Below are 24108 nucleotides of genomic sequence, written 5' to 3'. Positions count from 1 at the left end.
TGTTGGGGGAGATGCGGGTTGGGCAGGTGGCACGTGTGTGAGAGCTGCTGGGTCATGCGTGTTTTGTCGGCAGCAAGGCCGGGCTGCCTGTGGGTCCAGAGAGTTCGTTGTCTCCTCCTAGGACCGGTTCAGGCGTCACACGCTGAAGGAGCTGTGGACATCTGCAGTTGATGAGTCAGCCCAAACAGGAGCGGTTAAACACGCCAGCCTCCTGAGCTGTTCCCAGAGTAGCTGTTACTACTTCTTCTTCTTTTTTTTTTTTTTTTTTTTTTGACAGGCAGAGTGGACAGTGAGAGAGAGAGACAGAGAGAAAGGTCTTCCTTTTGCCGTTGGTTCACCCTCCAATGGCCGCCATGGCCAGCGCGCTGCGGCCGGCGCACCGTGCTGATCCGATGGCAGGAGCCAGGTACTTATCCTGGTCTCCCATGGGGTGCAGAGCCCAAGCACTTGGGCCATCTTCCACTGCACTCCCTGGCCACAGCAGAGAGCTGGCCTGGAAGAGGGGCAACCGGGACAGAATCGTCGCCCCGACCGGGACTAGAACCCGGTGTGCCAGTGCTGCAAGGCGGAGGATTAACCTAGTGAGCTGCGGCGCCGGCTTAGCTGTTACTTCTGTGAGCCGCAAACCTTCCAATGGGGACAGCTTCAGACAGGCAGCGTGTGTACCTCTTGTGGCCCTTAGACTGCCCTGGCTTCTGATGGCTCTGCCACTGAGCGCCTGCGAGGCAGAGGTGGGGCTCACATTCTTGAGTCCCTGTCACTCCTGTGCGGGATCCAGATGGAGTTCCAGACTCCTGGCTTAGTCCTGGCTGCTGTGGGCTTTTGGGGAGTGAAGCAGTGAATGGAAGGTCCGAGTGTGTGTGTGTGTGTGTGTGTGTGTGTGTGTCTTTTCTGCCTTTCAAATAAATTAAGGTTCACTTCAGGAATACTTTGGATGACGAAACTGTTAAAGCTAAAGAAAATGTCCAATTTAGTTGTTATAAATATAGGTAATTACAGTTGTAACTTTAAGTTAAAATTTATTTAATCTTATTAATTTAAATGAAGATAACATCTTGGTTAGCTAGGATCGATTTCCTGTTACGCAGACCCCAGATTGACCAGCCTTGCTGTGAGCGGTTGTCCGCAGGAGGTGTCTCTTGAGTTCCCATTGACCTGTCAATCTGTGGGCCACCTGGCATGGCCTTCTGCTCAGGCCGCTTTAGCCAGCTGGAGGTGGGGCAGATCTGCTGTGGCTATGTGAGCTGTCCCTGTGCAGGCTGGGGTCAGCCCGCAGGAGTGGCCACCTCCACCTCTCACGCCCACCCGAGACGCAGCCCTGTGAGCCGTGCCTGCACCTACTGTCCTGCAATGAAAGGAAGTCGTGAGTGTGCAGGCTGGAGAGGTGGAGGGACAGCTGCTTGGGATCAGCAAGGCCTCGGCTCGGTGCTTTGCCTGGGCGTTGCCCTCACTGCCAGGCAGTGTTTGTCAGCCTGGAAACCCAGGCTTCTTCCCATCAACTTCAAACTCATGCCCTTCTCTAACGTTGTTTGAAAGTTTGAAACATGCTAAATTGAGACTGTAAAGAGGTTAAAGCACTTAGGATTTTTATTTTTCTAAATCCTATAAGTAATAGGTATATTTTGGCTGTAAAGCCTTGAAATATTGATTAGGAGGGAAAAAGAAAGTATTGCAGCCCACCCCGTCTGCCCTCTGCAGAGATCCTGGTCGCGAAGGGTTTGCCCGTCTTGCCAGCCCCTTTGCGCTCACCCTTGGTTTAAATCACAGCCACGACTCCGACTCCGGCTTCCCCGTCTGTCTTGTGCTTCTTTGTCAGGAGACCCGCCCTCGATTCTTTTTTCCTGTTTTTGAGAGGTTGTGAGACAGAGCCCCATTTGCTAGTTCACTTCTCAAAACCTGCAAAGACTGGGGCTGGGTCAGGCACAAGCCAGGCGCTGGGAACTCAGCCATGTCTCACACGTGGTGGCCGGGGCGCCACTCCTGGAGCCGTCAAGCTGCTTTCCCGGGTCCACGTTAGCAAGAAGCTGAAATCAGAAGCCAGAGCCGGGCCTTGAATGCAGGCACCCTGGTACTGTGTGAGAGTTCCGGCTGGTGTCGGAGGCCACGGGCCGGCCCCCCCTTGCGGCATCACTGTGGTTGATCCGGTCAGGCCTCTGCTGAGAGACGTTTCCCTGTGACCGACACTGTAGTGAGCTGTGCTTTGCGGGGTGGATTCCTAGAAGCGGAATTCTGATTTAAGAATGTGCTTGTCAAACTGTGCACAAACAGGCCCACTGGTATACTCTGTTTACTGTTGTTTTGGGGGGGTTTATGGTGTAGTCAAGGATTACAGAAGAATGGCATTAAATCCTGCCGTGTGGTTGTGGCAGCTGCTGGACTTGAAGTGTAAAGCTTCACGTGTGCCTTAGGAGAAGCCAGCTTGGCGCAGAGTGCCTGTGCAGGCTGCTGAGCGCCTGGCGTGAGCAGAAGCTCCCGGTGGGGTCAAGGCATCGGCTGTTTCTGATCTTTCGGAATTTTTGCTGACCTCAGGAAGTGCTTGCACTAGTGAGCACCGTGTGGACAGATCTGAGCCAAGAGCGCCGTGCACGAGCTCGTTCTAGCAACTGCATAGAAGGAAAGATGATGATGTCTCTGTCCCCTCAGATCACTCCAAGAACGGAGACCCCGGTGCACAGCGCCAGCAGCAGCCTGGAGAGCACGCTGCACACGCCCGCACATTCCGCTGACGAGGCGCTGCCCAAGAGGCCGCCGGGGAAGCACAGCAAAGGTGAGTGCTGCGCGGGCCAGCCGTGAGGACGCCGGGACTGGCAGTGAGGGCGCCCTCGCCCGTCTCGGCTTCCCCTGTTGCAGGTTTCGGGTGCTGCACCTCACTGGTGCTCAGAAAACCCCACACAGAGGTCATCAAGGCCACCTGTGTGTGCAGACAGGCCCCTCCCTGCAGCACTCAGTGCTCCCCTGGGAGTGGTCTCTTGGTGGCCTGACGACCACGTGGCTGCCCTGAGGGTGCAGGCGCCAGCTGCAGAGCAGGGACTGCTTTTGGACTGCTGGGTTGCCTGGGGCCCGTGTCCCTCCCAGTTCTTCCCCTAGGCTTTTCTGCAAGGCGTGGTAGGTCCTATCCGGTTCCTTGTGTGGGGCTGAGGTGAGTGCCCAGGGAGACAGATGAGCAGTCGTAGCCCTGCTCGTAACGGGACAGCCACCCTCTGCCGAGCCATCACCTCGGGGACCACTTGCAGCCTTTGCCCATCTTGTCCAGAAAGCGGCAGGCACGCTCACTTGACTGTGCAGGTCCCAGTTGTTGACGATCCTTTCCATGTTGCGCTGGGCGCCAGCCGTGGCTGAGCAGGAGGTCCGGGCATCGCAGCGTTTCCGCAGTGTCCAGCGTCTGCTCGGCCTCTGCCTCCTTGGAAGGCTTACGGTGATGGAACTCGTGAAGCAACAGCGGTGGAGTCTGTAACCCTGCCCTGCCTCACTCGCCAGGCTTCCGACTGTGGCTTCTGTCAGCACCCAGTGACCCCGTGGGTCTGGCTGTCCCTGTTTAATTCTAACAACAATCCCCATTTCATAGAAGGGGGAACTGAGTCACAGATAAGTAACGTACTGTTTTTTTTAAGATTTTATTTATTTGAGAGGTAGAGTTACAGAGAGAGGGAGAGACAGAGAGGTCTTCTATCCTTTGGTTCACTCCCCAAGTGGCCACAACGGCTGGAGCTGTGCCGATCCGAAGCCAGGAGCCAGGTGCTTCTTCCTGGTCTCCCATGTGGGTACAGGGACCCAAGGTCTTGGGCCATCTTCTACTGCTTTCCCAGGCCACTGCAGAGAGCTGGATCAGAAGAGGAGCAGCGGGGACTCGAACCGGCGCCCATATGGCATGCTGGCGCTGCAGGTGGGGGATTAACCTACTGTGCCATAGCGCCGGCCCCAGTAGCATTCCTAAGATAAGCGGAGTTTCAAACCCAGAGCTGAGGCTTTTGCCCCCTTCGTGAGTAACAGGGCAGTGCTGAAAGTGTGCACTAAAGAGTGGGCATGCGGCTCTTCCCGGCTGTTTGCTGTGAGCTTTCCCCAGGGCACAGCAGAGATGACAGCACAGTAGGCCTGTGGCTTTTTGGCAACAGGCAGCCTGCTATGCAGGCCGAGAGCACAGTTCCCCTAGACCCACTTGCTGTAGCTCTTTTATTTTTTTGAAGAGTTTTAAACATTTATTTGAAAGACACAGTTACAGAGAGAGGGAGAGAAGGAGGGAGGGAGAGAGAGATCTTCGATCCTTTGGTTCACTCCCCAGTGGCTGTGGCTGTGGCTGTGCAAGGCTGAAGCCAGAAACTACTTCTGGGTCTCTCACATGGGTGCAGGGGCCCAAGCAGTTGGGCCATCTTCCTCTGCTTTTCCAGGTGCAACAGCAGGGAGCTGGGTCAGACGTGGGGCAGCCTGGACTCAAACCTGCGCCCACATGGGATGCTGGCGCTGCAAGCGCAGGCTTTGCTGTGTCATGTTATGCTGGCCCCTCGCTATCGTTCTGAAGTTCTGTGACCTCATTCTTGGGACCTTGAGTAATTACACTTTCTGGAAGTTCCGTTTTGGTGAGGCAGTGAAAGTGGTAGAACTTGATTAAACTTTATTTACCAAGCAGTTCTCAAACCTTGTGGTCTCAGGACTGCGTTTCAGATGCACTCACTAGATGGAACAGTTTGATTTCACTGTTGTTTTATTTTTGAGGCACTCCGTCACGCGGTGGGGGTGTCCATGGGACGAGGGGTGGCGTCTGGGAGCGCCACGGCAGGGTACATAGCAGACTCTTGGGATGCTCTGTTGAGTGGTCAGCGGGCAGCAGCTCCTGAGAGCCAGTTAGGATTCTGGCGCCTGTTTCCAGGAAGTGATAGGAAGAAAGTGGAAGGCTTTCAGTTCATGCCCTGTGCGTGTGCGTGTGCGTGTGCGTGTCCCTGTCCCTGCTGCCTCTTCCTGGAAGCGGACTCCATCTTCTCGTGTCCTGTCATGAAGTTCGGATGGCACTGGGTTTGCCTCGTTTTATTTACCTGAAAGTGTGTTTCACCTTCATTCTCAGTGGTTAGGGAATTTTTGGTGGAGGGGTTTTGTGTACCTAACCTGGACATCTGTTTCATTGTGCTGTGGGCCACCTTCTCTGTCTTTGGTTTGGACTACTTTGTGATGTAGATGTGGCTGGCTGCCTTTCTGTCCATTTTATTTGGAAGGCACTGGGCGTGGGGAGAGAGAGAGAGAGAGAGAGAGAGAGAGATTGATTGATTGATTGAGATTGAGATTCCGTCAACTGGTTCATCACTCACCAAATGCTGACCACAGCTGGGACTGGACCAGGCCGAAGCCGAGAGCCTGGAACTCACTCCACGTAGCAGCCTCTCAGGAGCCGGGAGAGGAGGTGCTGCCTGCCGCGTCGTGTGGGCGTCCTGAGCGCCGCCCCCGGCCGGAGCTCTGGCTGCCTTTCCTGTGCTTACCATGCTGCTCATTTGCTGAGCGTCCGCGTTTTTTTTAAGCATTCTCTGAGCTTAAGTTTGTTAATTTGTTTTTCACCAAATTTGTTTTTTCTCAGCCATATTTTTAAAATATTCAATTTTTAAAGATTTATTTATTTGAAAGAGTTGCAGAGAGATAGAGAGAGGTCTTCCATCCACTGGTTCACTCCCCAATGGCCAGAATGGCCAGAGCTGGGCCAGTCTCAAGCCAGGAGGGAGGAGCTTCTTCCAGGTCTTCAACGTGGGTGCAGGGGCCCAAGGACTTGGGCCACCTTCCACTGCCTTCCCAGGCACATTCGTAGGGAGCTGGATCGGAAGTGGAGCAGCCGGCACGTGAACCGGCATCCTTATGGGATGCCAGCACTGCAGGTGGCTTTACCCACTATGCCACAGTGCTGGCCACTCCCAGCCATTTTTAAAATGTTCTTTCTTGCTGTCCTCTCCACCCGGACTCCAGTGTTTCACACGCGGTAAAGCCTTCAGTCTGGTTGCACGGGTCCTTACAGATGTGTTCAGTTTCCAGTTTCTCCCTCTCTAAGTTCACTGTTCACTTAGACGTCCGTCATTTCCAGTGTGCGGCTGAGCTTGTCCTGTGGACGTTCCGTATTAGACTCCGCGTTGTTCAGTTTCAGAATTTCTGGTTGGTTCTTTCTGTCATTTATTTATTTGCCGAGTTCCCACCCATTGTTGCATCGTGGGCATATTTTGTCTTCACATCCTCGCCATAGCTGCAGTAACTGCTCTCGCAGCCTGGCCTGCTGATCTCATTCTGGGTCATCAGAGACTTGCTAGTGATTTTTGCTTTGTCTCTTGGATACCCTCCCCTCGTCTTGTCTGTTTTAGTGAACATCTACATTCAGATTACATGAGTACACTTGGTAGACTGTGGGGATTCTGAACTCGTTACGTTCTTCTGAAGACTTGTTCCTTGTGTAATGCAGGTGTCAGCTAGAGAAGATCAAGACCCCCCTCTGGGGTCTGCAGCTCAACAGATAGCTTTTTTTTATTCCTTTAAAAAAAAAAAAAAAAAAAAAAAACAACAGATTTATTCATTTACTTGAAAGGCAGAGCTACAGAGAGACAGAGGCCCAGAGGCTGCAATGGCTGGAGCTGAGCCGATCTGAGGCCAGGAGCTAGGACCTTCCTCCAGGCCTCCAAGGGTGCAGGGGCCCAAGGACTTGGGCCAACTTCCACTTCTTTGCCAGGCCATAGCAGAGAGCTGGATCGGAAGTGGAGTAGCCAGGACTTGAACCGGCGCCCACCTGGGATGCCGGCACTGTAGGCGGCGGCCTCACCCACTGCGACACAGCGCCGGCCCCTTGGAGTGTACCCTGTGTACCTGCAGTCTTTCCCACGGAGGTCTTGCAGGATCTGCTGGTCTTGCCTGTGGCTCCTTGCCTGAGTTGCCTCTGCTCGCCGTCCTGTCCTGCGGCCGGGCAGGCTGCAGGCTCCTGGGAGGCGCTCCGCTCCCCAGCAAGAAGCTCCCATGTGCAGAGCGTCCCACCCGGGCCTCGGACGGGTGCTCTTTGCAGAAATGTTTTTCCCAGAGTTTGTGTTTGCTGTTGGTGCAGTATGAGCTGCCTGTGTCGCGACTGAGTTCACAAAGGCACCAGGTGACCGTGGGCTGACCCTCTGAGGCCCTGCGTGTTGCACAGCCTGGTCCTGCTCCATGAGGACAGTGTCCACACAAGGGCCACACCTTCCAGCAGCCCTCCTTCCTGCTTGCAGCTGGCTCATAGCTCGTCCTCTCCTCTCTGCCCCCAGCTCCAGGGCAGATGCAGGAATGGTCGCCCCTCTCCGAGGCCGTTGTCAGCTTGCACAAGGCCTCAGCTTCCTCTAGGTCCATCTCCATCCTGTGCTCAGACGCCGGTGTGCAGCACACTCGGCTTCCCCCGTCCCAGTGCTCACACGTGACAGCAGCCCTAGCCTCTGAGCGGTGAATGACTGTGGCTGACAGACTGTTGGGTGCCCCTGGCCTTTGTGATCACCCACCCACGTCCTTGGCAGCTTTCATTTTAGGGTGGGTCCGTGTCGCGAGGCCCCGTCCCCTTGGCTTCCTGACCACGGCCTCATCCCCTTTCCCTCTTGTGTCCCGAAAGCTCCTTGCTGGGCCCCAGCGCTGTCTCCAAGCAGTCTTGCGTGCCGCGTTGTCCTGGGTGCAGCTGGTGCTGCTCTGCTGGGACTCTGCGGGGACCTCCTCCTGCCTCTTCTTCCTCTGGTGATTGAATCGTTTTCCACCCGGGCCACTTGCAGCGGTCTCTGGCTACCAGCCCTGAAGTGTGTTGCTGTGGAAAGTAGCCTCACCTGTCCACTCAAGAGATGGACACGGACTCAGGAAGTGCAGTGAAAGGGAGACTTTATGAGCGGTTTTGCAAGAAGGGGTGTCCAGTGAGCAGGCACGCCTGAGCCTTCGCAGCCTAGCACGCGGGCCGTCCCCGGGCTCCTCACTGGCTGAGTAGCACGCGGGCCGTCCCCGGGCTCCTCCTGGCTGAGTAGCACGCGGGCCGTCCCCGGCTCCTCACTGGCTGAGTAGCACGCGGGCCGTCCCCGGCTCCTCACTGGCTGAGTAGCACGCGGGCCGTCCCCGGCTCCTCCTGGCTGAGTAGCACGCGGGCCGTCCCCGGGCTCCTCCTGGCTGAGTAGCACGCGGGCCGTCCCCGGCTCCTCCTGGCTGAGTAGCACGCGGGCCGTCCCCGGCTCCTCACTGGCTGAGTAGCACGCGGGCCGTCCCCGGCTCCTCACTGGCTGAGTAGCACGCGGGCCGTCCCCGGGCTCCTCACTGGCTGAGTAGCACGCGGGCCGTCCCCGGCTCCTCACTGGCTGAGTAGCACGCGGGCCGTCCCCGGCTCCTCCTGGCTGAGTACCCTGGGCTGCACAGTCTTCGCCTCCCACCTTCCTTCTCTGTGCTTTGTTTCCTCTTGTGAGGTGGCCACTCCATCACATCCTGTTGGCCTGGTGAAATTTGCTACATCTGCAAGTCAGCTAAGGGTACTTTTCTGTTCTGTGTTGCAAATGGACTTGGGGACTGGTACTGTGGCTCTGCTGGTTAAGTGGCCAGCTGCAGTGCTGGAATCCCATATGGGCACCAGTTCGAGATCTGACTGCTCCACTTCCCATCCAGCTGCCTGTCATGAGCTGGGAATGCAGAGGAGGATGGACCACGTGCTTGGGACCCTGCACCCACGTGGGGGACCCGGAAGAAGCCTCTGGCTCCTGGCTTCAGCCTGGACCAGCCCCAGCCGTTGTGAACATTTGGGGACTGAACCAGCAGATGGAAGATAACTCTCTCTCCCTCTCTTCCCCCCGCCCTCTGTAATTCTGATTTTGAAATTAATAAAAAAGAAAGTGGACTTGCCAGCATTTGTGGCGACACCAGTGCTCAGCACTATGAGCACCCCTCCCCTCAACCCCCGCTGGGTGGGTCTGGCCCTGTAGCATCGGCACAAGGTCCTCTCTCGTTTGGCTGCCTCATGGGTCCTTCCTGCTCTGGTCTGGCTGCTCCAGTCCCTCCAGGTGAGGACCAGGCCATGGCAGGCAGAATGGGAGCTGGGGTCGGGCAGCTCAGAGTGTGTGATCGCCTCGTGGTGAAGACATGAGGCTGAGAGGGACTCCGTGAGTGTGCCCACAGTCGTGAGCTAGAAAGCGTCGGGTTCCCAGTGCCGCCGTGGGAGTGCAGAGTCCATGCTCACTGTCTGGGCCTGCGGGAAAGGCCTGAACTTGGTCATCTGCGCCTGGTGGTGCAGAGCCCTTGTCTCGGCTGCATGCTGCTGGCCCCGGGCCCTGTGCTGTGCTGCCCCGAGCCTGCCTGCACATCCCCCGTCCAGAGCGGGCCCTTCGTCTGCACATGATGGTGACGTGAGCCTGGTGCCTGGGATGTGCTGGTGCTGAAACCGGCAGCGGCAGAGCTCAGAGGCTCAGCTCTGACCACAACGACGAAAAGAGCGCAATTCTGAGACTCCTTCCCAGTGCTGCAGACGCTGAGTGGCAGTGCAGAGTGGGCCGGCGCTTAGAGGGTGGTTGTCCAGCTGAGACTCCGGCGTGCGGCTGTTGGATTTTAAGTGAAAGTTGACTTTCAGCAGTAAAACGTGGGAGCAGGGAGCGTCTGAAACGTGACCGCGCTGCAGCTGCGTTTTCCGGCGTGCAGGGCTCTGGCTGTGTGCGGGGGACTCGGCAGGGGTCTTAGAGCTGGAAGGTGGCCTTGTCTTCGTCTTTCCTCCATCATGAGTGATGTGGCCTCGGCTGTGACTGTTCTGTAACTGCTGAGGTGGCTCCTCGCTACTGAGCACACGGAACGAAGCTGCTGCGTGCACTCAGCACCTTGCAGCGTTTTCCAGAGGAGTGGCTTGTCCCTGGGCCACGTTACCTTCGCCGTCTGTAGACGTCTTACTGCATGAGTACTGAGGTGGCCGCCATCCCTTTGGGGTCATCTGCAAACACCCGGGCAGTGATGATGACCCTTGGCCTGCAGTGGTTTCGGTGAGAGATCCCGGGCTGAGGTCAAGGCTGCGCACCAGTGGCTCCTCGCAGGCCTCTGGTCAGCCCTGGCCGTCTGATGTCTGTGACTCGGTGCTGGCGCCTTGCCCCTGGGCCTGGCAGACCCTGGGCTTTCCCGTCTCACTCATCTTTCTTCCTCATCCTGAGTGTTTGGTCTGCTCCCCGGAGTGCAGCGCAGGCTGTGCGGGAAGCCCTTCTGTAGTCTTCAGGCTGCTGAGTTAGGTGAAGTGCGTGGCCTTCTCAGTGCTGGTTCCAGACTAATTTTATTTGCATTTACTGGTGCCTGAAAAACAAGACTGCAAATAAAAATAGCCTCAGTGTTGGGGCTGCACGGCCTGGTCCCTTCCAGCGGCGGCGCTTCGGCTTTCTGTGAGTGCTGCCCAGCGCGGTGCCGCCAGGGGCTGTGGTGCCGCTGGGGGCTCGGCGTCCTGGTGGAAAGCACGGCCACGAGGCTGACTTGCTGCAGGCCTCTGCTGTGGGTGGAGGGCTGGTTGCTTAGCCTGCTCAGGGTGGCCGTGCCAGTGGACGCTGCCCCATCCCACATCCCCAGCACTTGACGTGACTGATGGGCCAGAAACCCTTCCTGACCTGCAGCTTTTGTCTCTGTCCCCTCTCTCTTCCCTCCAGAGTTTTGTGGGAATGGAAATCAAAGTGTCCAGTTACTCTTTTTACGGGGCCTGGCTCCAGAGGAAGGGTTTAGGATAGCCTACAGAAGCTCGGACACAATAGGGTTAAGAGACGCACGGGCCGCACAGGTCAGCTGCTGCTGGGTGGCAACCAGCCGGCCCCTGCAGCACAGAGGGAGGTAGCATTAGCGTCTTTCCTTAGGGACAGGCAGGCTTGCAGGGGAGCTGGTCTGGTTGGGCTGTTTAGGGCTGTGGCGGCGGGGGCACCCGTCACCATGAGTTGCCTGGTAATACCTGGGTGTGTTGCTCACCCTCCTTGAAGCCATCCAGCAGGGGCAGGTAGGAATGAGGGTGCCTCTTACGGCTGGACTCTGATGTGCACAGATCACTTCTGCCCCATTCTGTTGGCAGGCCATGTGCCACGCCCAAATTCAAGGATAGGAAAGTACTCCCCACCCTGTGGCTGGCTGTCATAGGGGCTTGTCAGGGAACTTGGACCCCCACACAGGGAGGCGGGATGGGCGTGGGACCCAGGAACAGGGAAGCGGGGCTATGTGGATGCTGCATCTGTGAGTGGAGGGCCCAGTGCCATGGAAAACAAGAGAGAGGTCATGGATTCGAGGTGGTTTCTAGAGCAGTCAGAAACGGCCTAGTGTTAGAGGATCGCCAGCAAGACCAAGAGAAGACAAGGACTGGAAGATCCTTTGAGGGGGTTCACATCAGACAGCCACACAGCACTGTTCAGAAAGAAAATAGAGGAATGGAACTTACCAGGTGTGGCTGGAAGACGGTTCCCTTGGTGTCTACGCGCGAGAGCCGAGTGATGGCAAGGGGCGGTCCCAGCCTGGCCTGGGTGTGTGGTGCCCCTCTGGTCCAAGGTGCCCTGCATGGGGACCAGAGTCAGGTCTGAGACTCCATGCTGCCAGCAGGCACCGGGCATCCTGGGCGGCCTCTGAAGTACCACCCCCAGCTGAGTGACCAGTTAGGTTGGAAGGGAAACAGTCAGTGTTGGATGCGCCAGGGAATTGGTGTGTTTTTTCCTTTCATCTTTTCTGCAAAAGTTATTTAGGAAGAAAAATATTCTTTGAAAGGCAGAGTGACAGGGCAGGGGTTGGGTAGGGAGAGACAAGAAAGAGAGGTCTTTCATACACTGGTTCACTTCTCAGGTGGCCTAAACAGCTGGAGCTGGGCCAGTCCAAAGCCAGGAGCTTCATGTGGATCTCCCACGTCGGTGCAGGGGCCCAAGCACTTGAGCCGTCTTCTGCTGCTGCTTCCCCAGGCGCATTAGCAGGGAGCTGGATTGGAGGTGGAGCAGCCGGGACTGGAACCGGTGCCCACATTGGCTGTGGTTGTTAGGCAAGTGGTTTTGTGAGCATTTAAATTTATTGTCATTCACTGAATTGTACACTTGAGATCCCTGCATTGTGTTCAGTATAAGTTTCACTTCAAATTAAAAATCAGTCTGTAATATAAAGCTGGGCCGTCCCCCATTTCTCACAGGGCCCCTGACATGCTGGTGGGTCTCTGGCTTCAGCCCCTGCTCTCGGCCCTCAGTATGTGGCTAAGGGTCTGTTTCCCCAGTCTTGAAAAATGGTGTGTAGTGTCTGGTGCTGTGGTGTGGCAGGTAAAGCCACCGCCTGCAGTGCCGGCATCCCATATGGACACCGGTTTGAGACCCGGCTGCTCCTCCTCTTCTTTTTTTTTTTTTTTTGACAGAGTGGACAGTGAGAGAGAGAGAGAGAGACAGAGAGAAAGGTCTTCCTTTTGCCGTTGGTTCACCTTCCAATGGCCGCTGCGGCTGGCGCACCACGCTGATCCGAAGCCAGGAGCCAGGTGCTTCTCCTGGTCTCCCATGAGGTGCAGGGCCCAAGCACCTGGGCCATCCTCCACTGCACTCCCTGGCCACAGCAGAGAGCTGGCCTGGAAGAGGGGCAACCGGGACAGAATCCGGCGCCCCGACTGGGACTAGAATCCGGTGTGCCAACGCCGCAAGGCGGAGGATTAGCCTAGTGAGCCGCAGCGCCGGCCTGGCTGCTCCTTTTCTGATCCAGCTCTCTGCTGTGGCGTGGGAAAGCAGTAGAAGATGGCCCAAGTCCTTGGGCCCCTGCACCTGCATGGGAGACCCGGAGGAAGCTCCTGGCTCCTGACTTTGGATTGATGTAGCTCTAACCGTTGCATCCAGTTGGGGAATGAACCAGTGGATGGAAGCCCTCTCTCTCTCTCTCTGTGTCTCTCCTCTCTGTGTAACTCTAACTTTCAAATAAATAAATAAAGCTTAAAAAAAAAAAAAAAAAGAACGGTGTGTCTTTTTGGTGACGTCTTTCCTACTCAGTGGGCAGGATGTTTCTCTCCTGAGTCTTAGATGACATTGTTCGTGTTCCGAACGTGGAGGTTCTCACACGACGTCTTCTCCGTACGTGCTGTGAGTTTTCTGCCCTGTGGTGAGAACCAAGGACGGTGAAGTCTGTTGACTGTGCTGGGGCCGCTCCTCTGATGGAGGAGCTGGAAGCCTTTGCTGTGTCTCTGTGGTCACGTGCTCTCTCTTCTCTTCGAGTGTGAAGCCATTCGTAACTCTGGGCCTGCACTGAAGCAGGCCAGTGTGATCTGGGGCTGTGGTCGGCCGTCCCTGCTGCCTGAGTCCCCGGCAGAGTGGCTGCAGCCCCGCAAGGCTTGGCCCGCACTGCCTCAGCAGTGAGAGCCGGCTTCCTTCTCACCCTGTTTTCCCCGTTACAGTCCTTATTTAATCTGGGTTATTCTGGGATTTGGTGTTGAAACAGGCAGCACGACCCATCCTGAGCTCTTACTTCTCAGCCTGTGGAGCCAGCGTGTGCTGACCTGGGGGTCTCTGGTACTGATGGGCCACAGGAAGCGTCAGAGGTGTGTGACACACGCCTCCTGGAAACCCTGCACTGGTGACTCCAGATGATTGGCAGAACCGATCAGCATCCCAGTCAAAGCAGACTACAAGAAAATAACACACTCTAGAAAAAATAAATTCATCCTCTCATCATAAACCAAAAACCAAAAAATACTGACTGTGCCTTTGTGTGTATACAGTTGGAACGTGTCTGTGTCTTTCACAATAGATTACTTTGAAAAAATAAGTCACATACAGGAAAGCTCCAGCTGTGGTAAAGATCTCTTCGGTGAGGCCTGAGAGTGGGCCTGGGGCCCGGCACCCCAGCTGTGGACCGTGAGTTTTCCGCACGCTGTGTCTCAGTGCACCTCCACGGGGCCCCAGGGAGATGGCTGCCGGCCCTGCACGAGCAGGCGCCCACCTGCCCTTTGCCTCCCGGCCTGGCCGCTGTGGGAGGCAGTGAGCCTCTGGGGCCGCCCCGATGGGCACCTGTTGGGCTGGGCCCTGTCAGCTTGCCCTGTTACTGCTGGGGATCACTTGAGTAGTTCTTACGCTCTCTGCCAGCATCATCCCCTTTAAAAATTTCTAGCCAGGTAAATGGCCTATTCTTATCAGTCTTTCAGCATCATTGTCTGTTTATGTCTCCGGTGAAGTCAGGGTTTCCTGTTTTATTCGGCAGGTTGTAATCCATTACTGTCTTGTCTTGCTTCAGGGTTCATGTTACCCCACATTTGCTGCTGGGAGCCCCCCAAGCTGACTTCTCATGTCTCGCAAGATGCTTTCTCGACCAGGATGCTCGAGACTGGTGCCCCTGCCCTGACCCTAAAATGTGCTTCACAAGCAGGTGGGGTTGAGTGAGTGGGAAGTGGGTATCGGGCTCTGGGATCTGGTGCGGGGTGAGTGTGAGCCCGTGTAGACACTTAACTTGCATTTCGGCTGCGTCTCGGTGGGATGTCCGTCACTGCCGGGCTCCTTCTGCTTTGCTCTCCTGGGCTGGAAACCCTTCTCCGATGTGAGCAGTTGGCTCCTTGATTGCTAGCCTGTTTCCTAACTTGGATCAGTGCCCACTCCCGGCTGGGCCAGACCTCTGCCGGCTGGTGAAGGGAAGGACTCACACTCTGTCCGTCTCCAGGAAGGCAGAGGCTCCTTTCACTCCTGAGTGCCTGCTTTAAAAAAAAAAAAAAAAAGAAAAGAAAAAAGAAAGGGTGAGCTTCTTGGAAGCAGCGTCGCAGTCTTTACCTTTCCATAGCCTCAGCTCCCCTTCTCAGTGTCAGCCCCTTCTGCTCAGGCTCCGCCCCCTTCTCAGGATCCGCCCCTTCTGCTCAGGGTCCTCCCCCTTCTCAGGATCCGCCCCTTCTGCTCAGGGTCCTCCCCCTTCTCAGTGTCAGCCCCTTCTGCTCAGGCTCCGCCCCTTCAGCTCAGGATCCGCCCCTTCTGCTCAGGGTCCTCCCCCTTCTCAGTGTCAGCCCCTTCTGCTCAGGGTCCGCCGCCCAGGCCAGTCCCCTGTGTTTGAGACACTCTCCCATCCGCTGCTTCCGCACGCAGCTGCTGTTTCCCTGCATCGCGGGAGCCCGCCAGCTTCCTAGACGAGAGGATTACAGTCTCACACATGGGGTTTTGCTCCTTCAGTTTTCCCTCCGGCCTTCGTGAGGTCATTTGGGGGTATTTTTCCTGCAAGGCAATGACTATTATTTTGGTCTGGTTACTTTCAAGATCTGTTTTAACTCTAATTTTCGGCATTTTGAGTAGGACGTAGTGGGTGCTGATGTCTGGGTGTATCATGGCTGGGTTTGGTGGGTTTCTAGCGAATAGAGCTTTGTCTTTCACCAAACTGAGGGACTCTCTCAGCTGTTTTTCACCCTCCAAGTTTCATTTTCTGTTCTGTCTTCTCAGTTCCAAAATGTCCGTTTGGTTCTTGACATCTTAATTTGCCCAGCCTCTCTGCCCTCTGCGTCTCACGAGGACCGCCTGGCCGTGGGGCGTCGTGTCTGAGCTGCGCCGGTGCTTCCTGAACCTGTCCCTGCAGCTCCGCTTCTGGCCCTTGAGCCAGAGAACCCTGTGTGCATGGACGCCCACAACGGCACCTGTGTTCATGGTGCGACAGGTGGAGGAGCAGCGCCGAGGGTTAGAGGGGGCTTCGTCGTGGGGCCTCCCTCGCTGCTGCGTCTGCTGGGCCAGAGCCTCCCACTCGGTTTCTCTTGGTAGTGTTCAGTCGGCTTTTCCTGAAACCCAGGTTGCCCAAAAGAGCAGGAGGATGCACCACCAGCTTTACTGTGTCGTAAGAAGGAGTTCAGGTAAAAGCACTTTAAAAAAAAAAATTTATTTATTTATTTGAAAGGCAGAGGGGTTGGCGCTGTGGCACAGTGGGTTAACGCCCTGGCCTGAAGCACCGGCATCCCATATGGGTTCGAGACCCGGCTGCTCCACTTCCTGTCCAGCTCTCTGCTATGGCCTGGGAAAGCAGTAGAGGATGGCCCAAGTCCTTGGACCCCTGCACCTGCGTGGGAGACCTGGAAGAAGCTCCTGGCTCCTGGCTTCAGATCGGCGCAGCTCTGGTCGTTGCGGCCAATTGGGGAATGAACCAGAGGATGGAAGGCCTCTCTTCTCCCTGCCTCTCCTCTCTCTGTATAACTCTGACTTTCAAGTAAAATAAATAAATCTTTGAAAAAAAAAAAAAAAAAAGGCAGAGAGATGGAGAAACAGCGATCTTTGAGTGGCCGGCTCACTCCCTCAGAGTGCTGCAGTGCCCAGGCTGAGCCTGAAGCCAGGAGCCAGGAGCTCATCCAGGTCCTCCACAGGGGTGACTGGGCCCAAGGACGTGGGATCGTCTGTTGCCTTCCTATGTGTGTTAGCAGGGAGCTGGATTGGAGATGGAACAACTAGGATGGAGCCGGTGCTCTGACAGGGGCGCCAGCATTGCAGGCTGTGCCCCAGCGCCAGCCCCAGGGAAGGCTTTGGGGAGAGCAGGTGTTTGGAGTGACAGAGAGTATTTCCTATGACTTGAAATGATGACAACATAGGTGGCTCTGTTAGTCTTCCCTCGTGACTGCTCATGGCTGGTGTCCAGACTTGGCTGCACGTGAGGAGAACAGGGACTGACCATGTGGTCGGGCACCTCGAGGGCGTGGCCACATGCGGGGCTCTCCTGGCCAGCACCTTCCTGAAGGATGGGTTCTTGGAGGGCCTGCTCGCTGCGAGTGGTGTCCCGAGACCTCGGTGCTGGAGCTGCCCTGGGGTGACATCTCTCATTCACGGTGTGTACGGCCCCACCCCCCAGCATGCTCTTGGGGCCTCCATCGAGGGTGGTTGCTGCGTGGCCTATGAGTAGATCCTGCAGGCAGTGAGGTGTGGGGACTCTGTACAGCAGTGAGCCGGTGTCGGAGCAGAGACCACCCATAACCCCACCACCGCCCGCAGCTGCCCCAGCCTATTCCTCTCGTTTCCCTTCAGCGTTTTGATTTACGTTCTGAGCAGAACCTCAGTTGTGTCGTGTGTATCATTAATACTTTCCGGTGAGCGGTGTCGGCATTTGTCGTGTTGCTTCTGTTTGGACACGGTGCCCTCAGCGGCCGAGCCATCGGCGTCAGGGCAGGCAGCCCAGGACCGTGAGGCCTCACTTGTGGAAAACCTCTGAGGAACAGGCATCTGCTGCTCACGTCCTCCTTCCAGGGATGAGTCACTTCCCCTCTCCGTCCGGATGCGGCTTTTCCTTTTTCCTTTTGTCCTCGCACCCTAATACTCCGTCCTGCGACGCCGGGGTACCCGCTGCCGCTCACGGCAGGGCAGGCGCTGGCCGCGCTTTCCTGTGTTCACGGACACCGTGTTCCGTCGTCCGAGAGCCACGAGGACGTGGGCTGCAGTGATGATGTCATTGCGGTAGCTTGGAAAGCATAAAGGCTCAGTAGGTGCTGCCAGTCCGACTTGGAGGTCACATGGGAGCCGGGAGTGGCTGGACGAGGGGGGCGGTGCACGGCCTCCGCGTGTGTGTGCTCTGGCCAGAGAGGAAGTAAACATGGCTGGTGTTTTAGAGTTATCCCTTCCTGTAAGGTGCTATTTTAAGCATGAAAACACCCTAAACCGCATGGATTCCAGCATCTCCTGAGGTGCGTGTCACCCAAGGCAGGAGGTTCCCAAGGGAGGAAGGGAGCCCGGGAAGGCTCTCTCCCCGCCCCCGGGCCGACTGTACCCGCTCCGCACTCGGTGTGGCCTGGCAAGGCAGGACCTTGCGAACTTCTGTTGGTGAGTGAGCCGTGGAGGTGGTGTAGAGCCGCATTCGGCAGACGTGCTGTGCAGGGCTGCAGGTGTAGACGCAGTGTGGGGCGTGACTGTGAGCAGCAGGCTTGAGAAAGAAGGACCGGGCTATGCCACAGTGGGCTAAGCTGACACCTGCAGTGCCGGCATCCTGTGTGGGCTCCAGGTGGTGTCCCGGCTGCTCCTCTTCAGATCTGGCTCCCTGCTAATGGCCTGGGAAAAGCAGCAGACGATGGCTCAGGTGCTTGGGCCCCTGCCAGCTCCTGGTTCCTGACTTCAGCCTGGCCCAGCCCTGTGCAGCGTGGACATCTGAAGAGTGAGCCAGGGGATGGAAGAGCTCCCTCCCTCCCTCCCTCCCTCCCTCCCTCCCTCCCTCTGTGACTCTGACTCTCAAAATCAATCAGTAAATCTTTTTAAAAAAGTGACTTAACTGTCAAATGCTAAATAACCACGGCCACACTCGAGGGTCTTATTTCATTTTTATTTTTGTTTTTTTTTTTGTTTTGCAGTGAGTGTTGAGAAAGTGGACCTGAAGGGACTGTCACACACAAAGAGTGACAGAACTGTGGACTGCTCCTTTGAGGTAAGATGCAGAGTCTTCCCTGGCCTGGGGGCTGGGAAGGAGACACTGGCGCTGTGTCGACGCTCTGGCTGCCGAGGAGAGCTACGCCAGCTGGCCACGGTTCGGCCGTGTTTGCCTCAGTGGCGTCCCGCCGGGTGTGGAGGGAAGACGTCACAGTCCTCGGGACTCTCGGGGGCAGCCTCCCTGGGCTGCGTGGACAGAGGCTCAGCTCCCCTGCTTGGGAACTGTGAAGTCGTGACAGTCGAGGCCTGCTGTTGTGACCCCTCCACAGCAGTGGCTGAAACCAGGCAGAAGTTTGTCCTCTGATGTCGGAGTGCGGGGCGCTGGGCTGGGCTGGCCACAGGGCTCCAGCAGAGCCCAGGGAGCTTGGGTGAGCCCCACACCCTTGCTCCCCTTCTCATCCTGCAGCCGGGCCTGTGGACGGAGAGAAGGGAAGGGCTGCTTTTTATCTGTGTCTGATGACGAGCATCGCTGAAAGCAGCCACCAGACGCCTCTACTTAGCTTTGTGGGCCAGAGTGTAGTTTCTTTGTCCCTCTTGGCTGCAGAAGAGGCCGGGGAGGGGTGTGGGCTGGCTGCCGTGGCCCTGCCAGATGAGGTTCTGCGACCTGCTGCCTGCATGTCTGCCCCCGGCGTCGTCGGCGGGCGGCTCGGCGGCAGTCTCCTGTCTGGCGTGCACGCTGTGTGCTGCTGAGTGGAGGAGGCCCTCGCCTGGCTTGGCAGGTGCTGCGCCGTGGGGGCCGCTGCTGCTCCGTGGCTGCGGTTCCTCGTGCCGCAGGGCTGCGTGGCGTGGGTGTGGAGATGGTTGCCGGTGGTGATGCCGGGCCCTGGCACTGGGGGGCGCTGGGTGCCAGAGTGCAGGCTGCCCGGGGAAGTGCTGCCGTGGCTGTGGACACTGTGGGTAGGTCGATGGCCACGGTGCTCCTGGTGTTGCCGTCACTGGGGAGGTGGCTCCACGTGGCTTCTCCTTTCTCTGCTCTCATTCCCAGGCCTTCTCAGCGAGGGGGCTTGTGCCAGCCTGCAGCAGGGGCTCTTGTGATAGACCAGGACCGGACAGGTGGTATTTGGAGAGAGGTGGGCGGCCCAGTCTGGTTCTGGTGGGCATGGCTTTGCCCGGAGCCTTGGTCCAGTTATTGGCGGTAAGGAATTCAGGGCCATGTGGTGTGATGGATCCTAGCTCTGGACCCCATGCTGCTCGTGGCTTTTCCCTGAAGAAACAAGCCTGGGCCTGTCCCAGCTTTCCCGGAGGAGAGTCCTGACTGGGACGGGGCCCCTGGAAGTCCCCACGTGTTCCTGGTCGTCACCGGCTTTGCTCCCACACGGTTAGCAGGGCAGTTCCAGGACGTGGAGCAGAAGTGCCACTTACACGACAAGGCCTGCTTTTCCTGAAGGAAGACTGGTGGATGTCAGCTGTCACGCAGCGACAGGGACGTGTCTGAAGGCGACCAGAACGTGGCCCTGCATCCCAGTTGTACTTGTGTGTTTAGGAGACGGGCGGTGCCACAGCATGGTTTTGGCATTGCTTCCTTGATAGGCACGAAGGGAGGCACGGCTCTCAGTGCCCATGCCAGGTGCAGTGGTGACTCGAGGCGCAGCCATCAACATGGAGAGCAGCTTGCCGTGCGCTTACGTGGCCTGCCCTCCACCTCCCAGGGGAGGTTTTCTGTTTCAGAAATTAACACGGTGATTCCAAAAATTATATGGAAGGAGCTAGGGGGCTCACAGCAGTGAGAAAAGAAGGAAGGCTGGAGGCGTCGCACTCCCTGGCTGCCGGATGCCTGGGTGCTGGCACAGGGTGCGGGCGCTGGTGCTGCTGTTGGGAGACTGGGGTCGGACTTGTGTCCCCCTCCGTGTTGGCTGCAGGCAGGGCACTGGGGACAGACCTCCAGGTGCAGAGCAGTGGCCTCCACCTGTGCCTCCGCCCCGTGCAAAACGGACTCAGACCTGACCACAGACCGCACTGTAAAGCCTCAGACTGGGAGAGAGGAGAAAGCGATGTGACTGCAGCTAAGCAGAGAGCACTGTGAGAGACAGGAGACAGGCAGGGAACCAGCCTGTCTGCTGGTCTGTGCTGCAGAGGCTTGCAGCAGCCCACAGCGCACCCTGGTCTCCCACGGGGGTGCAGGGCCCAGGCGCGGAGCCACCCTCGCTGCCTGTGTGCATTAGCAGGCCCACGGCTGGGCTGTGAGCTGCCCTCCTAGGCCAGGGTTTCCTGAGTGCAGCGCTGAGGGCGCGGGGCTGGAGGGAGCCCTGCAGTGCAGCTCCGGCAGAGCGAGGAACTCACTCTTGGGAAGGCACCGTGAGGAGAAGGCAAAGTCACGGATCCGGTGCAGAGGCCAAAGAGCACCAGACTTGCAGAGTTGACCACGGGGGACATAGGGGCGGCCGCTGACCCCTGTGGAAGATCGCACGCACGGGCACGAGGACCTGGAGGCTCTCACTTTGCTCCAGAAGTTAGAGGTGCGCCTGAGTACCACACCTGGATTCCCGCGGGAGGCCACGCTGACGTGCGCAGACGCCATGCATGGGACAGATGCGGCCGCCCCCAGACGCAGAGGAGTCCGACACACGGTTCTAGGAAGCGCAGCCCAACCCACAGCCGCAGAAAGCAGCCCAGTGCTGCCCTGGGGAGGCCAGGGGAGGCCCTCGGAAGCCAGGAGAGGCTGGGTGGTGGGCATGGCTGGCTCCTGGGCAGCAGGTGCTTCCTTGGGTAGAAATGTGTCAGGAGATCAGAGTGTACACTTCACATAGGTGCAGTTGTAACTCAGAAACTCATTCATTCTTAAAGATTTTGTGTATTTGAAAAGCAGAGAGAGAGAGAGAGAGAGAGAGAGAGAGAGAGCACGAGCACTGTTACCTGCTGGTTCACTCCTCAAAAGGCCTCTGTAGCTGGGGCTGGGCCAGGCTGAAGCCAGGAGCTGGGGCTTCTTCCCGGTCTCCCACATGGGTGCGGGAGCCCAAGCACTTGGCTCATCTTCTGCTGCTTTCCTAGGCGCATAAGGGAGCTGGATCAGAAGGAGAGTAGCCGGGACTCAAACCAACACCCATACAGGAGGTTGGCATGTCAGGCTACGGCTTAACCCGGAAACTTTTTTTTTTTTTTGACAGAGTGGACAGACAGAGACAGAGAGAAAGGTCTTCCTTTGCCGTTGGTTAACCTTCCAATGGCCGCTGCGGCCGGCGCTGCGCTGATCCGAAGGCAGGAGCCAGGTGCTTCTCCTGGTCTCCCATGGGGTGCAGGGCCCAAGCACTTGGGCCATCCTCCACTGCACTCCCGGGCCACAGCAGAGAGCTGGCCTGGAAGAGGGACAACCGGGACAGAATCCGGCACCCCGACCGGGACTAGAACCCGGTGTGCCGGCGCCGCAGGTGTAGGATTAGCCTGTTGAGCCGTGGCGCCGGCCCGGAAACTCATTTTTAAAGGAGATTGCTTGGAGTCAGCCTTTCCTCTTATCCGCGGAACCTCGACTGAGGGAGTGAAGTGGTGTCAGTTGTCCTTTGTGAGTGGGCGGAATCACGCAGGCCCAGCGGCAGCAGCAGTGGCTGCCCCGGCTGTGCTGTGGGGTTCGGACAAGGAGGTGGCTTCTCCCCGCCTCGCTCAGTTTCCAGGCGTGCTTCTCTCTGAGCTTTCCGTCTAGTGCTGAGCGAGTTTGTTGTTGCTCTGGAACGGTGTGAGGAACTGCGTAGCGACCCGGGTGCACAGTCTGCAGAGGAGAGGAGCCCTGTCGTCTTTCATGAGTCGTTCACTTGGGCTGGAATTACAGTTGCTGCTAACGAGTTCCCGAGGCCATAGATCAGTATGCAGAAAGCAGATGCTAGAATTTGTTAAAATAGGAAGTATTTGTGTGCATGGGGTATGCCTACATTTTACCAGCTTTTCCAAATTCACTCTTAAGAAACTAAATTGGAGTGACTGTTGGCCGCAGGGCTTAAGACACAGCTTGGAGGGAGCCAGGCTGTGGCTTGGTGGCTTACAAGGGTCTGTGGCGCTGGTATCCCGTGTCAGAGTGCTGACTAGAGTCCCAGCTGCTCTGCCTCTCATCCAGCTCCCTGCTAGCGCACCTGGGAAGCAGTAGAGGGCGGCCCTAGGGCTCGAGTTGCTGTGGGGCCCAGACACACACACACAACACTTGGGGCACCTGCCTGGTTCAAGTCCCGACTTCTCTGCTGCTGTTTGTTGAGATTGATAGATTTATTTGAAAGGGTTACAGAGGAGGAGTGACAGGCAGAGAGAAAGGTCTTCCTTTTGCTGCTTCTTTCCCCAAATGGCCACAATGGCCAGGGCTGGGCCAGGCTGAAGCCAGAAGCTGAAAAAGCATCATCCAGGGCCCACACGGGCGCAGGGGCCGAGGCTTATCCACTGCTTTCCTAGGTGCGTTAGCAGAGAGCTAAATGGGAAGTGGAGCAGCCAGGACTCAAACTGGTGCCCTCGTGAGATGCTGGCCCTGCAGGCGACAGCGTTACCCGCCACGCCACAGGGCCGGCCCCTCTCTGCTTCTGCTCCAGATTCCTGCCAGTGCACATTCTGGGGGTGCAGCAGCGATGGCTTACATACTCGGATCCTTGCCACTCTGTAGGAGACACCCAGATGAGTTCCGGGCTCTTGCCTTTAGCCTCACCCAACCCTGGCTGTTGTGAGCATTCGGGGAGTGAGCCAGCAGATGACGCGCGCTCTCTGGCTGCCTGTGTGGTGCAGTGGGACATCTGTATGCCGTATCAGAATGCCGGGATCAAGTCCCACCTCTGCCTCTGAACCAGCTTCCTGCGGACGAGCCTGGGAGGCAGCAGATGGTGCCTGAGAACTCGTTCCTGCTGCCCACCGGGAGAACAGGATGGAGTTCCTGACTCCTGGCTTTGCTTGGTCCAGCCCTAGCTGAACCAGCTGGGACGTGAACCAGCAGATGGCTCTCTGCCTTTCAAATAAATAATACTTAACCATTTATGAAAGGGAAATACTTTAATTAGCAGTGTTTTCTTATCACAGTCAGGAAACAAGGAAACATCAAGTTCCCCACCTGTGGTGACTGTGGTTGTGTTGGCTTAAGAATTGTAGAGCAACAAGAAAAACTCTTTTTGAGCCATTATTCCTTAAAATTTTCCAAACATGACACTTTTTAAGTGTTGCATTTTAAACATTGATTTTTAAATCTAAACCAGTGTTACCTTCCTGCTGTGACGACTGTGTCTCTGTGAGCAAAGGCATTCCTGGGGCTTGTCCGTGTTGATCGGGTGCACATGTGTGTGTGCGCGCGCGCGCAGGAAGCTGGCACACGGCAGCGGGAGTGCGTGCTTGGTGGCTATGTGGTGCATGGGTGCCTGGGGCGGCAGCCGTGGCTAGTGCGTGTGGCGTGCCTGGGGCGGCAGCCGTGGCTGGTCCGTGCGGCGTGTTCTTAGCACCTTTCCCTTCCACTCACTGGCCTGTTTTCCCCGTGGTGTTCTCTCGCTTGGTTGCTCTCTGTCTCTGTCTCTCTCGGTTCCTCGTGTTTCTTAACAAGAGCTTGGAAACCTGGCTGCCCTGAGGTCTTCCTGTCAGCTCTATCTTGGGAGTTGTGGCTCGTGGAGCGCCTCAGCCGGTGCCCCCTGTACTTGGCGGCCTTGTCCAGGCCACCCCTGAGCCTGGGGTCTCTCTGTCGTCAACCTGCGGCCTTTCTCCGTCGCCAGCTCGGACCCCCTGTTGTTGGGTTGTGTGTTGTCCTTCGTCCTTGTTCTGGGAGTTGCCCTGGTGTTTAGGGTATGTAGGAGGCGCAGTTTTGAGGCTTGTGGTGCCTGGAGATGTCTCGGGGGGTACAGCCGCAGTGCTGGCTCTGGGCTGAGCC

At 57.1% G+C, this 24108-nt stretch overlaps 1 protein-coding gene across 6 annotated transcripts in view; it reads left to right on the top strand.

The window, feature by feature from the left end:
• Positions 1–24108, top strand: part of ZCCHC14 (zinc finger CCHC-type containing 14) — a 66722-nt gene that overhangs the window by 27688 nt on the left and 14926 nt on the right. For 3 of the 6 annotated variants that reach the window (XR_007917147.2, XM_051840307.2, XM_051840306.2), the window contains exons 2-5: positions 2644–2767; positions 14173–14304; positions 17878–18027; positions 18221–18294. Coding sequence is in view for 5 of the 6 variants with exons in the window: in XM_051840307.2 (XP_051696267.2) it covers positions 2644–2767; positions 14173–14304; positions 17878–18027; positions 18221–18294 (480 nt within the window). In the remaining variant the exon portion in view is untranslated. The remainder of the gene's footprint in view (positions 1–2643; positions 2768–14172; positions 14305–17877; positions 18028–18220; positions 18295–24108) is intronic. The other 3 variants (XM_051840309.2, XM_051840310.2, XM_051840308.2) reach the window with 2 other exon arrangements.

This window comes from Oryctolagus cuniculus, chromosome 18 (genome assembly GCF_964237555.1).
Source record: "Oryctolagus cuniculus chromosome 18, mOryCun1.1, whole genome shotgun sequence".
Taxonomy (NCBI): domain Eukaryota; kingdom Metazoa; phylum Chordata; class Mammalia; order Lagomorpha; family Leporidae; genus Oryctolagus; species Oryctolagus cuniculus.
Note: the sequence above shows the minus strand (reverse complement) of the source record. Positions and strands in the feature narration are given on the sequence as shown.